Here is a 16,543-nt window from a genome sequence, read left to right as displayed (position 1 = left end):
TCTGGACCCAAACGGGATCTTATATTAGTAGTATTAAATATTCTGAAGTTAAATTTTGATAACTTTCATTTTAATAACTTCCTCAAAACTCTATTTTTAGTTCAAACCCACGACAAAGAGGATTTAAAACCCTGTCGTCCTCTTGTATTTATTTTCAACACGGTTTTTTTGATCTGCATGCAAGGTGATTTGAATATTGACCATACCACAAAAGCGGAAACAGAACAGGTCTTAGTGAGAGGATACCTAATAGAACAATGGACAAGCAGCTCATTTTATTTGAATGAAATTGACTTTTAATAATACAAAAAAGCAGCTATCATGCTTTTCAATAAAACCACAGCTTGTCGATATCTTTCTTTAATCAGCAGCCAATCATTGACTCGTTCTAAAAGAATTACCTCGTCCATTACAATTACAATTTAACTAAAAACCTGATAAGAAAACACTAAAAGAACACAGCATCCAAGGGTTCCCAAGCACGTATGAGAAGTTTGCATAAGGTTTGAGAAGTAACCCGAATTCAGTCTCAACTTGTAAGACTTGGTGCATCAGATTTAGGCAGCTACTTTTGGTTCAGTGGCAGCCACGTTTGCGTACACAGGGTGGAGGACATGACCTTCCTTGGGCTCAACATGCACCCACTTGCGACCAGTCAGTTTGTTTCTTTCAAACTTCACCCAGCCTTCTTTCAAGGCAAAAAGAGTATGATCTTTCCCAAGTCCAACGTAGTTTCCCGGATGAAATCGGGTACCACGTTGCCTGACAATGATGTTTCCAGGTATTACTCTCTGCCAGAATAAACATAGAACTTCTGCAATGAGTTTAGGGCTAATCATTGAATAGATTGAGATGCTAACTTTCTGGGAATTTTTAAACAGTGCGGACCTGAAACTTCACCCACAATCAGGTCTAGTTCCATTTGTCCTCTCACAGTCTGCCATAAATAAAACTCTTGCTTAAAGCAACAATATCATACCTCACCACCAAATTTCTTGACACCAAGATTCTTGGGTTTTGAGTCTCTTCCATTCTTTGTAGATCCTGCTGTCTTTTTGGTAGCCCATCGTCTGAAAACCAGACTCAATCCTTCTCCAGAGACATCTAAGTTCAAATTAATTAACAGAAAAATCCTTACATTCTAGCTCATGTTAGAAAAATACAATTACACGAGCTAATGGAGCAATCATGAAATTTATACCACTTGAGTTTCTGTAAACAGGAGCATTCGAGACAAGCTCCTTGATATTCATCCTTCTGCATAGAGATGCTGCAAAATTCATCATTTTGTTCTCTGTTATGAAGACACTACCTGAAAAACACAAATCGGTAAAGTCAAGTTTCTTAATTATCTTTTTTTAAAAAAAAAAAAGAAAAGAAAAGACGTAATTTATCAAAATAGACCCACAAGTGGCAACATAAATCCTTATAAGAAAATAGCAACCTCGCAGATGCAAGGAACAAGAGATATGCAATGAGAAGAATTCTATCCCACAGTAAATAATATAGCAGAGATTGGTCAGAGTTTTATCATGCAGCTGTGCATAGTACACTCCTTTACAAAAGATGTCTCTGTCCTACTGTAAAGTGCGCACATTACAAACAACAATCACCACAAGTTATCATTGACCCACATAGCATAGGTTTTAAGACAAACCCGTAGTCCATAAATTAAACATCCATCAATCAGAACCAAAGAATTCTGGTGATTCAAAATGATTTCCTGAGAGTTGAAACGGTTTTCTCACAATGGCTATTAACCAGAAAGAGGACCAATATCACCAGGACTGCTATACCAAAACAAGAACCCATTCTACTTTTTTCAGCAGAATGTCAAAACCTTGAGGGTCAAACTAGCCCCATCCCAAATGGAAGAGGTGAATGGAGTACAGCAAAAACAGCACAAAATCACTCTTAATGGAACTCTTAAATGTGGAAGGAGAAGTGATAAAATTTTGGAATTGGCAGATCACCAGACAAAGTAAACCCATCTATATGCAAACAGATAAGCATCACCACGCTAATAGATTGAAGAGCAGATTAAAAGATGACATCTATAGAAACTCACAGCAAAATCTTTTGGTTGCAATGATTACATCAGAGCTATAGTGGTGAGAAGGGGACGGAAATACTTACCAGAAGTGTTCTTCACTGTTCCGTTCTTCAACACGCCAGAGAAGACGCCGAATTCGATCTCCGACTCCAAGTTCGAAGGTTTCAGAACGTATATCGAAAGAGAAATGGCCAAAAATCAGAGTGGGAAATTGGAAACGAAGGAGAAAAACGGCCCCAAACGTGAACGACACTGGTACGTCCTACTCGGGTCGATTACCCGATACTCGATCTCGCCCAATCATTGGCTTTTTTGACCCGGTGTTGTTTTGTTCAGGTTGGGTCAGGCATCGACGTATCCGAATGAGTTAACCGGGTTCACCGCACAAGTATTACGGATAAAGCGCAAGTGAATGATAGGGCCTTGGCTGCTGGTAAAAAAAAAAAAAAGACGCTTGGACATCTAAAAGGTTTTCTGAAAACAACTTTTCACAGATTAAGGTAAAGTTCTTCACATATTTACTTCTTATTTTATAAAATTATTTTTAAAATTATATGCGCACCTGGCTGTGGTGGGTGAGTTTCTCAGCAGGGATTTCTGTATATGCTGAGGCTCAAATTCGAGACATCGCTTAAGCAGTACCAAGCCGTTTATCACTTGGACTAACCGCCGTTGGTAATTATAGTTTAATTTTCATCCAAATACTTTCTTAAAAAAGCTAAGAGAAGTCCATCTTTGCCATCAATAAGTTACAAATAATTTTCATATAAGTTAAGATAAAACTCCTTTCACATATTCATCTTATATTTCGTAAATTAAAGAACTGCCAATAAACTATGTCAAGGGGGCCCTACTTCTAAACAGCTCAATAAGTATACAGATAAATGATTTCGAAATTATCATATGAAATGAAACTTAAGTGAAATAAATATTATTTAATTTAATTAAAAGGATAACTTCCTAAATTCTCTGCAACTTCAAAAATCAAGTATATGAAAAGTGAAAACAGTTTTTAACATTAAAATTATTTCTTTTCAAAATTACGTTTCTTTTATTTTAAAATAAAAAAATATTTTCAGAGATAAGACACCACTTTCATTATATTGTAACACTATAATATAATAAGCAGAAAGAATGGTCAAGTGTTTGGGCATTTTATTGCTTGCTTTCTTCCTTTCGGCAGGCACCACTGGACTTATTCTCTCTTTTCAAAGCTTTTGATAAAACAGAGGGAAATAAAAATGGATCTATTTTATTCTTGCCTCGCAACTGTTTTAATCTGACTATTTTTTGATATGATTTGAATTGTTTGCATTTAATATATATAAATTTATTATTTATATCTCTGAGAAGTAAACTAAAACAATCAGAGTATGTGAAAAAGTTTGATACTATTTTTTTATAATATACCCCTCTTATTATTCCTCTATCTCAAATATACAATTTGTCAATGCAGAGAGTATATAGGTTGGCCAAACAAAATGTAACATGATATTTCTCTGATCCTAATTTGTATTATAAAATATGTGTTACATTGGAGACTGGAGTATATATATCAATTTAATAAATGATAAAATGACTTGAACGACTCAGTTTTATTTTCCATACCAGCATTTGACATTTTTATAGGCCCAATATTTTATTATAAATAGTTGTTTTACCCAGTCATCCAGTTGACTTTTTTTTTCTCCCAGCCGGACGTTGTTTTGACTTTTGATTGGGTATTCAGTTTTGTTCTAACCAGTTAAAGTACACCGATTCTAAATATCAGACTCTTATACATACTAGTATAAAGGTTTTGTATTTAAAACTGAAAGAGTTATTTTGTATTGTAATATCACTTATTTTAAATATAAGATCTAATTTGTAGTATTTTATATTTAGCTATATAGGACTAAAAGTAATATAAAATAAATATATGAAAAGAATTTTATCTCATAAAACGTAAAAATAATTTTCAAGGACGTTTTCAGGCATCCCAAATTCTTTTACTTTTTTTTTCACGAAAAAAAAATTAAAGCTAAGACTTCATTCATAACAAGAAATCACATGGCAAATTTGGTGTTATCTAACAACTCAATGAACTTATAATGGCCCACCAATTGTTTATAATAAGGTGAATGATGATAATATATATACACACACTTATATATCGAGATTATTATTGTAGATGAGCCTGATTAAAGAAGTAGTATTCTTTATGGCCTCCATATAAACAAAATTAATAATAAGCCTTGTTAGAAAAAAATCAAAAGAAAAAACTAGATTAAATTCCTCCCATGCCGGTTGCTCCTCTCAAGATGGCAGTGAGAAAGGCTCGATGTAATTGAGTCTTTTCACGTGTTATTTCTCATATTTAATATAAAAGTTAATTGACTAATTCGAGTAAATTAAAAAATTTGTTAAATTAATTACCACTTTCGATCTTTAATATAAGAGTTAATTGATCAATTTGAATAAATTCATGAAATTAGTTGAGTTAGTTATTTGTAATAAAATAGGTGTTATCTTTCCTGAAATATCCTTATGTGTATTAGTTAGGGCACCATGTGATGAAATTTTTAACTTGTGTAATTATTATAAGGATTACGTTGGGAGAAATGGATAAATACGAGAGTCAAAATAAATTAGGATCTTATATTTTGAATCAAATTAAAAGCCAAATTAGCCCTTATCTTAAGGATTGGAGATGGTATTTGCACTAAATAAGTGTTATTTTTCTTAGAATATACTTGATAATCATGTGTATTAGTTAGAATTACTATTTGATAGAGTCTTTAACATGTACAACTACTATAAGGACTATTTTAGAAAAAATAGATAAATATAAAAGATAAAATATATTGAGATCTTGTATTTAAGATCAAATTCAATATCAAACTAATTCTTAGGTGAAGCACCAAAGATAATAGTTTTCAAAGATAGTAGTTTCAGGTTGTTTATCTCCCTCTCATATTGATTATCTACAAAAACGGATTAAAGATTAATAACATGCCAATCTTTAATTTCTTCACATTTCTTTCCCTCATGCAGAATAGAACCATCCACCATCAAGCCTAGCAAGAACCTTTCCATGGGAGAAACATTTACAAAAATTCATGCAAAATTCTGTTTAATAAATTTCTAAATTCTTACAAATAAGCCTTTTTTTGACCAGAAAATTCTTACAAATAAGCCTAGCTCCTATCCTATATATATTTCTTGAATTGATGCAACTTGGTTCCTGTGTTAATGGGAAGAAGGAATTCAAAAATTACATTGATCCTAAAGATAAAGAGGCTAGAAAAGTTGTTTGGGTTAAAAGGTTCTTCAATTTCTACACTTCTAGAATCGCAAATGGTAAATGCATAACCCATATTCGGTGACTTCAAAGTCCAAGCGCCCAGCTCACGCTGCCTACCCACCAAGTCATAAACTACGAAAAAGTAAAGCGAAGCTGATCAAAGTTTTCTTCTTTTCTCCTACGGTTAGCTCCCTCTCTCTCTCTACATTTCTTTCGTCAAAAGTTTATTGATCACTCTCTTTTGAGCTTAATCCCCCATCAATTTCTCTCGTTCTGTTCATTCATGGATCCACCTTTTCCATCTCATAGTGGCTTCAATTCTCCACGAAGAAGTCCTCTTGTGATCAAATTTCGACCAAACAATTTCTGGGTTTGAGCGGTTTCCGTGAAGAAGTTACTTTGAGCTCAATTTTCGGTCAAACAATTCTCGGGTTTGAGCTGTTTACTGGTTGCATATTCTGGCGTTGAAGGCTAAGGAGGGAGGATATGAAAGTACCTTGTTGTTCGGTTTGCCAAACACGGTACAACGAGGAGGAGAGAGTCCCTCTTCTGCTCCAATGCGGGCATGGCTTTTGCAGAGAATGCTTATCGAGAATGTTCTCGGCGTCCGTCGATACGACGTTGCCTTGTCCCAAGTGTCGCCATGTATCTAATGTCGGGAACTCTGTTCAATCTCTTCGTAAGAACTACGCCGTTCTCGCGCTTATCCACTCAGCATCGAATGCGTCCCGGTCGAATTTTGACGGTGACTTCACTGACGATGAAGAAGACGGGGACAGGGACGATGAGTCTGTCATATTCAGCCGTCGTGGGTCCCAGGCGTCGAGTTCGGGAACGTGTGGACCTGTGATCGAGGTTGGGGTGCACCGGGAAGTAAAATTCCTGCGGCGGATAGGTGAGGGGAGGAGGGCCGGAATGGAAACGTGGACGGCGGTGCTCAGTGGAGGCGGCAGAAGTGGACAGTGCAGGCACTATGTAGCGGTGAAGAAGGTAGGGATAACAGAAGAAATGAATTTGAATTGGGTGCGTGGACAGCTTGAGAATTTGCATCGTGCATCGAGGTGGTGTAGAAATGTGTGCACGTTTCATGGGGTTATGGAGGTGGACAAGAGTTTGTGTCTTGTGATGGACCGGTGTTATGGATCGGTTCAGTCTGAGATGCAGCGCAATGAGGGAAGACTCACTTTGGAGCAAGTCCTAAGGTTTTTGAATTTTCCTTTCCTTTTCTGTATTTATCTAATGGAGCACCTGGGGGACTTAAGGACAGATATTCACACTGCTTTGTGATGGGATAAAATATGGTAGCATAGTGGTGCAAAGTTGAGTATTTAATAAAAATTTCAAATACGTCCTAGATAGGGCTGCTTTTGTTATATGTTGGTTCTTTCTGATGGTCTATGTATTTTTCATTCGTGTGTTTTGCCCGAGAACCCTGGGCGCAAGAAGTATTTTATTTGAAGTGACATGCTTGATTGTGTTTTTGTTCATATAATATGGGTAACATTAAGATCACGTTGATGAAAATTTAGGTCTCTTTGCTTCCATATTGCTTTTCAATTAATCATAACAATGACCAACATTGACATCGAGTTTTTGTCAAATATAGGTATGGGGCTGACATTGCACGAGGGGTGGCTGAGCTTCATGCTGCAGGTGTTGTTTGCATGAATCTAAAGCCATCCAATCTTCTTCTTGATGCAAATGGTCATGCAGTGGTTTCTGATTATGGACTTGCCGGAATTCTGAAGAAGCCTTCCTGTTGGAAGGCCCAGCCAGAGTGTGACTCCTCGAAGATCCATTCATGTATGGAATGTATAATGCTCAGCCCGCATTACACGGCTCCAGAGGTCTGGGAGCCTGTGAAGAAGTCAAATTTATTCAGAGCTGATTCCACAGGTGTATTCACAGAGTCGGATGCCTGGAGTTTTGGTTGTACTTTGGTGGAAATGTGCACGGGTTTTGTTCCGTACGTGGAGCAATTTTTTGTTTATGCAAAATTCTTAAAATTAATCTTTCCTCTATTTTCTGAATTTGTAAAATCAACATATATGGTTGTGCAGTTGGGCTGGTCTAAGTGCGGAGGAAATTTATCAAGCCATTGTCAAGGCGCGGAAATTGCCTCCACAGTATGCTTGTATTGTTGGTGGCGGAATACCTAGGGAATTATGGAAGATGATTGGAGAGTGCTTGCAGTTCAAGCCATCTAAAAGACCTAGTTTTAGCGCAATGTTATCTACCTTTCTCCATCATTTGCAGGAAATACCCTGCAGTCCTCCTGCAAGCCCTGATAAGTATGTTTATAAAGTTACTATGTTTGTGACCTGTAACTTCTCTGTAGGTTAATGATATCTGATCAAAGAGCAAATGTAAAAACGTCATTTACACATGCAAAATTGATTGTGCATGTGCAAACTTCAAAATTGTCATTGATTGGCAGCAACTGTCTTTTGTAAAATATATATTTATCTGAATGCAGGGATTCTATTGAATGCTCTGTGTCAAATGTGCTAGAAGCTTCCCCTCAAGCACTTGAATTGAAACTTCCTCAAGATTATGTGAACCATCTTCATCGGCTTGTATCTGAAGGGAATGTTCGCGGTGTTAGGTTAGTAAGCTTCCAACTGATATGCATGAGCTAGCATTTACTCAAAATCAGTGCCAAATAATTCATTTTCAATAACCTTTCTTTTTTATGCAGACATCTTCTTGCAAGGGCCGTCTCAGTAAATGGTAGCAACTATATATCTTCTCTATTGGAAGCTCAAAATGCTGATGGGCGAACTGCTCTCCACTTGGCTTGTAGGCGTGGCAGTGTAGAACTTGTTGAGGCTATTTTGGCATGCAAAGAAGCAGATGTTGATATCTTGGACAAAGATGGAGTTCCTCCACTTGCTTTTGCCTTAGCAGCAGGATCTCCAGAATGTGTTCGTAGTCTTGTCAAAAGAAATGTTAATGTGAGGTCTCAATTAAGAGATGGCTTTGGCCCATCTATTGCTCACATTTGTGCCTATCATGGCCAACCAGAGTGCATGCGAGTAGGTTTTACTTAAATTATACAGAGGCTTCCTCCTGTCTACTAGAGCTCTATTAATGTAGTTATGGAAAAATGACAGGAGTTATTATTGGCTGGAGCTGATCCAAATGAAGTTGATGACCAAGGTGAATCTATACTGCATTGTGCAGTTGCCAAGAAGTATACAGATTGTGCTCTAGTGATACTAGAAAATGGGGGCTGCAGATCAATGGCCATCTTAAATTCAAAGAATCTGACGTAAGTGCTAGCATCCCTTTATCAATTTCACATTGAGCTTCGAATGTGCATGTCAGGTGTGTCAATCTGTCTAGAGGTTCAAAAAATTGACATAGATTAAACGCTAGTAAATACTACTTACATTAACAGCCTGTATTTGTGCACTGGAAGAATGGATTTTCTGCAATTGTTTTATCATCATGGACATTATATTGTATAGTTTATTTTGGTAAAGGCTAAGATTAGATTCTTATCGTGATATTGTTCAAATTCATTTTATGGTGATTTTTATTCAACGAAGTTTCTCCTTGTTTGAGAATGCCCCTCAGCTAGATGATAGGTGCAACGGTGTACTTGTATTATTTTTCTACATATACTCCTGAAACACCTTTCTCAGTTTGGAATGATGTGGCTGTTCCAAGGGCAGTTGTTGTTTAAATAAAGTCTAAATAATGATTGGGAAAAACATTATAAATGCTACATTTAATAGCAAAATTGATTAACATGGTTTTCTTCTCTTTTGATGTTGCAGACCATTGCACTTGTGTGTGCAAACTTGGAATGTGGCTATTGTAAAAAAATGGGTCGAAGTTGCAACTTCTGATGAGATTGCTGAAGCAATTGACATACCAAATCCCATTGGCACTGCATTGTGCATGGCAGCTGCAGCTAAGAAAGATTGTGTAATTGGTATGTGGAAATTGGGACAATTCTTCACCTGCAATTTAAATATTAGGCTTCTTTTATTTAAAGCTTTATTGCACTTTTCTATTTGACTGTCATTATTTTAGTTCGTTGTACCTTCATCTGAATAGGTTGGTTCTGTTAGCTTACTTAAGTTATTAAAAGCACCTAGAACACTTCGGCTGCCACTAGTGTGTAATGCATTATAGCATACTAGCTACATGAACATGTGTCACGCAATTGTAAAAACCTCAAAAATATACTTGATTTGTGCATGCGTCATGCGTGCATGAATGTGTGAGAGAGAGAGAGAGAGAGAGAGAACTCATTTAGAAAAGCCTCATAACAACATAACTGTCACACGTAAATGGCCATATTATGTCTTTGCATGGAATTTCTAGTTTTATGCAGCTATAAATTATATATCTAGGCGTAAAGCAAAATTTCTGATGTTTATATGGTTTTTAAATTATATAGATCGCATGTGAACATAGATCGTATGTGAGAGTTGAGGCACTTGCATGATCTATATATTAATGGCATAACTATTTCCTTCATTTTGGTCATGTTTGAAGTGTGCCCTTGAGTTGATGGTTTGTGCCATTCTGCTGCTTCCTCTTCTGCTGTTCAAAATAATGATTTGAGTGTTGTTTTTCTCTGTTTGCTACAGTAGCTGAATAGTCTGATCTTGTTTTGCTCCATTGAATGCAGAGGGAAGGGAATTGGTTCAAATATTGCTTGCTGCAGGTGCTGACCCATCTGCTCAAGATTCACAGTATGGACGAACAGCTTTGCATACAGCTGTCATATCTAATGATGTGGAGTTGGTTAAGGTAAGTGGTTAATGTTCTTGCTGAATAAAATGGATGAATAAGTAACTAAAACTAGATGGTACGTATGCTCTGTTTTTGAGGGAATTGATTTAGCTGTGCACACTTAGTACTGTCTTCTAACATAATTTTTGTTTTTGGGTGTTTAACTAGGTTATTCTTGCTGCCGGTGTCGATGTGAACATTCGTAACGAGCAAAATAGTACACCTCTTCACTTGGCATTAACAAATGGGGCAAAGTCATGTGTTAAATTGCTTCTATCTGCTGGGGCGAATTATAATTTGCAGGTATTCATTCAAGTTTCCGTTTCTGATGTTTAGTCATGCATAAGCATACTCGTTTTCTTGACCAAGATGTCGCTTTCGGTCAGAGATGTGGCATTCTTTCCTTTTTTTTAAGACTTTATATTAAATTCCCTTTCTATTGGTCTATAAGAGATTAGAAATTGGACTTTAATAAATCACGTATTTAATGCTCACATGAATCTATGATACAGGCCACTTCATTACTGAGTAATTTACAGCAAATTTCTGTTTGAGGGTTAATAAACCTAGGTAGACTTCTCAATAGAAGACATGGAAATGAGATGCTGGATTTATTACTGTGTTGATACATTTGACTTCTCTGGAGTGGGCTGCATTCTATAGTAAAATTATATATATATATATATATATATCTGTTACTAAGAAGTTATTGGTTGATGTGGCAACGGCTTCACCCCTGAAAAAGAGAACATAAGTTTGAACCCTGGGAAGTGCAGTTGTTGAGAGGGCTTTTCTTAACCGCACTCGGCCTGAAAAAGACTAGTCTATATTATGACTTTCTTTTCATGAACAGATATTTCAAAGGAACAAAGAAATATGGGTGGCTCTCCTAAGAACAAAATCAAGAATAGAAAAGAGAAGATAGAAATGCAAAATGTATCAACCCGATTCATCTAATTATCTAATAAACAGACGCCCTAGAAGAAACCATGACCTGAATGCCAAAGAGAGGCCACACAAAAGTTAAACTATCCCATGAAGCCTCTAAAGACTGTAACGGGCTTCTAGCATAAAGTTCGCTCCTTCTTTTTCTGTTTAATACCTTTTAATTGTGCAAAGAACTTTTCCATATCTAGTGGGGAAGTCAATTCTGACCAAAATCCCCGAACAATATGTCCCAGTTGTAAGCAGCTGCTTTGCAATGTACAAATAAATGGGGCTATTTTTTGACTAGCCTCTAGACAGGCAAATAAGATAGAGATTAGGGGGAAAAGCTGAGACCTATGAATCTGCAACATGTCATTTGATTAATTCCTCATCCAGATAAAAGATTTGAATAGCAAATAAATTTAAGTTATTTATATTATACTGTTAACTTTGCATCAGGATGATGATGGTGACAATGCTTTGCACAAAGCAGCAAAGGCTGCAAAATTGGCACGCGAAAACCTTGACTGGCTCATTGTTATGCTAAGAAGGCCTGATGCTGATGTGCATGTCAGAAACCACAGGCAAGTAGAAGTCAGAGCCTAAAGGCACCATCTTTTAATTTGACTTACACATTTCATTCTCTCTGCCATTTACATGTCTTAGAACTATTGACAATCCAGTAAACTAGGCATGTTAATTATTATTGTTTACTCTGCATAAACAAATTAGGCACTTTGAGTACTAATATCTGATAGAATCAGCTTTATTTACCAGACCTATAAAAGTAAAATTAGCAAGATACATGGAAGAGTAAAATCACTTTCTGCTACCCTGGACGTTGGCCTCAAGCTTTATTGTCTTTTAGAGAAAGTTATTGAGCATATTAGTTACTCTAGGGTGGCTATAGGCCTGACCTAGGAAACTGTTGTATTGGGGGTTGTGAGGATCACTTTTTGGAGTATTAATATTCGTTGGGTTCTCAGTGGAAGGGGGACTTAATTTTTGGACTGAGTTTGGTGAGGAGAGTGCTGGCCTCTCGAATGCCAGGTGAGGGGTGGAGGAAGAGAGTCTTTCTTCATCATTTTCTTTGTATTTCAGTGTGTATTTTAGTGTGCTAGTGAGTTGAGTGACCTTTGTTGTTTCCTGTGTGAACTGTGCCAGTTATATATTGTATTGAACCCAACCTTTGTGTGATTAATATCAGTTTCAGCATTACTTGTCTACTGTTTTATCTTGGTCTCTATCAATATCCTCCTGTGACTGATAAGTCTATATTTCATGACAGTGGAAGGACGCTACGTGACATATTGCAGGCCCTTCCCCGGGAATGGATATCTGAAGATCTGATGGAGTCACTCATGTATAGAGGAGTTCATCTGACTCCTACAATGTGAGGGAAAGAATTCATTGTTTTATATCTTATTTTTGTTTTCATGGCAGTAACATGTACTGTTTAATGTCTATTCATATACAACTAGTATGTATTATAATTTCTTAAGTTCATATAATATCTAGGTTTGAAGTGGGAGATTGGGTGAAGTTCAAAAGAACTGTCACAACTCCAACATACGGGTGGCAAGGTGCTAGTTCAAAGAGCGTTGGCTTTGTGCAAAATGTTCCAGGCAAAGACAGACTCATTGTTTCATTTTGTTCTGGAGACGCTCATGTTTTAGCAAATGAAGTTGTGAAAGTCATTCCATTAGACAGGGGTCAACATGTACAGCTGAAATCAGAGGTTAAAAAGCCTAGGTATGGTTTTGCATTAATGCTACTTACGGTAGATCTTTGGTTTCTAATCCTTTCATCTTACTTGATTGGTGTGATTTAAAGGTGGACGCTCACTGACCTCCTCCTGGCTTTGTGAAGATCTGTGAAAGTGACAGAACTAACAGAGCTGGAACTTGAAATGTCATACGATTCAGTAATATCGTTAATGTGAATCAACAAAACAGTAATGAAATTGACACAACATGGATTATTAATTCTGCCACTTCTAATCCGTCAGAATATGACGCCATAAATCACCATGGCTTGAACAGTATATATCTTTCCTTGTACTTTGTCCTGTGGTTGTGTGTGTGAGAGAGAGTGTGTTTAGAGTGTAACATAATTTGTTAACTGCTTCTATCTTTCTCTCCCGTATCCCTCTGTTTTCATCTAAGATGGTGTGTGTGAGTTTGGTTTTGCATCACAAGCATATGTTATACAAGGGAAAAGCTCTGGTTGAATGTGGAAGCATGTTCAGGCTCTCGTTTCAGTTGGAAAAAGGGAAACAGTTGCAGATGACACGTGTTTGACTATTGAAGCTCTGTTAACTGGTGTCTCATTTGTGGGCATATGCTTGCAACCCTTTGCTATTTTTGTATGTTTATACGTTGTTGATGGATTGTCTTTGTTAGGTTTGGTTGGCGCGAACAGTCACGTGACAGCATAGGCACAGTATTATGCATTGATGATGATGGAATCCTACGGGTAGGGTTTCCTGGAGCATCCAGGGGATGGAAAGCTGACCCAGCAGAGATGGAACGGGTTGAGGAATTCAAGGTTGGAGACTGGGTACGCATTCGTCCAACTCTTACATCTACAAAGCATGGGTTAGGGTCTGTTACACCGGGAAGCATTGGTATTGTATCTTCTATCAGACCGGACAGTAGCCTGCTGATAGAACTCAGCTATCTTACAACTGCATGGCATTGTGAACCGGAAGAGGTTGAGCATGTTGCTCCTTTCAGGGTAAGGAATAGACCAACTGCTTTGCTTTTAAGGCACATCTTATTTATCCTGTCTTATTTATTTACCATGTATAGAATTGACATTAACAATGAGTTTTATTGCCATAGCATTAACACAGTTGATCTTACAGATTGGAGATCGGGTATGTGTGAAACGATCTGTTGCAGAACCTAGGTGTGCTTGGGGAGGTGAGACTCATCATAGTGTCGGAAGAATCAGTGAGATTGAGAATGATGGCCTCTTAATAATTGATATACCAAACCGACCAATACCATGGCAAGCTGATCCATCTGATATGGAGAAGCTAGAAGATTTTAAGGTTGTTATTCTCGTTCTTGGCCATTCTCTGCTATTTTTTCTTTTATTTGTCTATTGTAAGATGCATTATTAATATCTTCCCTTGGTATATTGCTGAAGAGCAGGTTGGAGATTGGGTTAAAATAAAATCTTCAGTGTCATCCCCAAGATATGGATGGGAGGATGTTACCAGGAACAGTATTGGGGTAATTCATAGCTTGGAGGAAGATGGCGATATGGGTATCGCTTTCTGCTTCAGGATTAAGCCTTTTTGTTGCTCTGTCACAGATGTGGAGAAAGTGCCCCCTTTAGAGGCAGGGCAAGAAATTCATGTGATGCCATCCGTTACTCAGCCTCGACTTGGATGGTCAAATGAATCACCAGCTACTGTTGGAAAAATAGTGATGATTGACATGGATGGTGCTCTCAATGTAAGCTTACTAGTTTAAATTCTAAATCTTGTGCAAGAAATTATGTTCAAAATGACTGATCATATGAGTTCTGAAGTATTAATGGAAACCATAGTTAAACAGGATCTATGACTACCGTATGTAGCTTTCCAATAATAAGCATCAAAACTTGTAGAGCCTTGCAAAATTGCCTGTGAAATACCCTCAATTTTGAGCTACAGCTGCAGTTAAAAGTGGTGCCTCGGCTCTAGAGCAACGAATTTCTTCCTGCGAGATTAAGTCTTGGCATTTAAAGAAAGCCATTGTTTATTTTAGCCTTGCCAACAGACTTTTCCTGTCTGTCCATTCAACATTACTCAGGTGGTGATTATTTAGCCACTGCTGCTACTAGAAATGTTTGTTTTAGCTAAACTTAAAATAAACATCCATTGACAAAGCTATATATATGATTTCCCCTTTTTAATTATTGTAGTTGTAAAATATATTGTGGCTGAATCTTGTGTAGGTTAGAGTCACAGGGAGGCAGACCTTGTGGAGAGTTTCTCCTGGAGATGTAGAACAACTTTCGGGATTTGAAGTTGGTGACTGGGTACGTTCAAGACCAAGCGTGGGAACCAGACCAAGTTATGATTGGAATGGTGCTGTGAAGGACGGTATAGCAGTTGTGCACAGTATACAGGATTCTGGATACTTGGAATTGGCTTGCTGTTTTCGTAAACAGAGGTTCTTCACTCATTATACTGAAGTTGAAAAGGTTCCATGCTTTAAAGTTGGGCAGCATGTTAAGTTCCGAACTGGTTTGGTTGAACCAAGGTGGGGCTGGAGAGGTGCTCAGGTTGAATCTCAAGGCGTTTTAACCAGCATCCATGCTGATGGAGAAGTAAGGGTATTATTCTTTGGTTTGCCGGGTTTGTGGAGAGGAGATCCTGCAGACCTTGAAATTGAGCAGATGTTTGAAGTGGGGGAGTGGGTAAGGTTGAAAGATAATGCAAGTAATTGGAAATCCATTGGACCAGGTAGCATTGGTATTGTACAAGGAATAGGATTTAAAGGTGATGAATGGGACAGAAGCATTTGTGTTGGCTTTTGCGGGGAGCAAGAAAGTTGGGTTGGACCAACTTCTCATCTTGAAAGAGTTGACAAACTCTCTGTTGGGCAGAAGATTAGAGTCAAGCAAACTGTAAAGAATCCAAGATTTGGTTGGGCAGGGCACACCCATGCTGACGTTGGAACCATATCAGCAATTGATGCTGATGGAAAGCTTCGAATATACACTCCACCAGGCTCAAAAGCACGGATGTTGGACCCGTCAGAAGTAGAATCGGTGGAAGAGGAGGAGGAGATACAAATTGGAGACTGGGTGAAGGTTAGAGCATCAGTTTCAACCCCAACCCACCAGTGGGGAGAAGTGGGTCACTCAAGCATTGGGGTGGTACATCGAATGGAAGGCAAGGATCTCTGGGTGTCATTCTGTTTCATGGAGAGACTATGGCTTTGTAAGGCATGGGAAATGGAAAGGGTGAGGCCATTCAAAATTGGGGACAAGGTAAGGATCAGAGATGGACTTGTCAGTCCAAGGTGGGGTTGGGGAATGGAGACACATGCTAGCAAGGGAGAGGTGGTAGGGGTAGATGCTAATGGAAAAGTAAGGATAAAATTCAGGTGGAGGGAAGGGAAGCCCTGGGTAGGAGACCCTGCCGATATTGTTCTTGATGAGAAGTGATTTGTTTCCTATCATCATATTGAGAAAATCTTTTACACAACTAGGTTTCCTAGTTCAGCTCCTGAGCCCTGTTTTCTGGCCTTGGGGCTTGTACATAGATTGTTAGAGCTTTAGTCTCATTTTAAGCAGACGCCTATGAAATAACTTTATTAGGTTAGAATGCCATTGGAGATTCTGAGGGTAGCAAATGGAAGATTGGCAGTGGGACTGGGCTGTTCACATTCAGTACACTGAGCTAAAGTATCTACCAGATTATGAGGTATATATATAATTCATATTTTTTATACAAATCGTGCTCTACAGTCACCGCATTCTGTTTTTATCACTAACCCACAATGCCTGCTCGCAAATGCATATATACCGAT

At 37.9% G+C, this 16,543-nt stretch overlaps 2 protein-coding genes across 2 annotated transcripts; one reads left to right on the top strand and one right to left on the bottom strand.

Annotated features, from left to right (window-relative positions):
- Nucleotides 1-247: 247 nt before the first annotated feature.
- LOC114727526 (50S ribosomal protein L27) lies at nucleotides 248-2,297 on the bottom strand. The gene is made up of 4 exons (XM_028914230.1): nucleotides 2,137-2,297; nucleotides 1,202-1,312; nucleotides 980-1,104; nucleotides 248-791 (listed from the first exon to the last, which is right to left on the bottom strand). The coding sequence occupies exons 2-4, from the start codon at nucleotides 1,284-1,286 to the stop codon at nucleotides 558-560; spliced, it is 444 nt and encodes a 147-aa protein (XP_028770063.1). The 5' UTR covers nucleotides 1,287-1,312; nucleotides 2,137-2,297; the 3' UTR covers nucleotides 248-557.
- A 3,200-nt stretch (nucleotides 2,298-5,497) lies between these two features.
- On the top strand, nucleotides 5,498-16,468 carry LOC114727522 (E3 ubiquitin-protein ligase KEG). Its single transcript, XM_028914224.1, has 16 exons — nucleotides 5,498-6,538; nucleotides 6,943-7,302; nucleotides 7,397-7,627; nucleotides 7,813-7,941; nucleotides 8,035-8,371; nucleotides 8,450-8,607; nucleotides 9,119-9,276; nucleotides 9,982-10,103; nucleotides 10,254-10,388; nucleotides 11,472-11,596; nucleotides 12,301-12,405; nucleotides 12,531-12,764; nucleotides 13,415-13,748; nucleotides 13,879-14,067; nucleotides 14,171-14,476; nucleotides 14,961-16,468. Exons 1-16 carry the CDS (start codon nucleotides 5,823-5,825, stop codon nucleotides 16,176-16,178), a joined length of 4,857 nt encoding a protein of 1,618 aa, XP_028770057.1. The 5' UTR covers nucleotides 5,498-5,822; the 3' UTR covers nucleotides 16,179-16,468.
- The last annotated feature ends 75 nt before the right edge of the window (nucleotides 16,469-16,543 follow it).

The sequence above is a fragment of the Neltuma alba genome, unplaced genomic scaffold (genome assembly GCF_004799145.2).
Source record: "Neltuma alba isolate B1F8T4 unplaced genomic scaffold, ASM479914v2 tig00012481_pilon, whole genome shotgun sequence".
Classification (NCBI taxonomy): Eukaryota; Viridiplantae; Streptophyta; class Magnoliopsida; order Fabales; family Fabaceae; genus Neltuma; species Neltuma alba.
The sequence above is the reverse complement of the archived record's forward strand: the minus strand, read 5'-3'. Positions and strand labels throughout refer to the sequence as shown.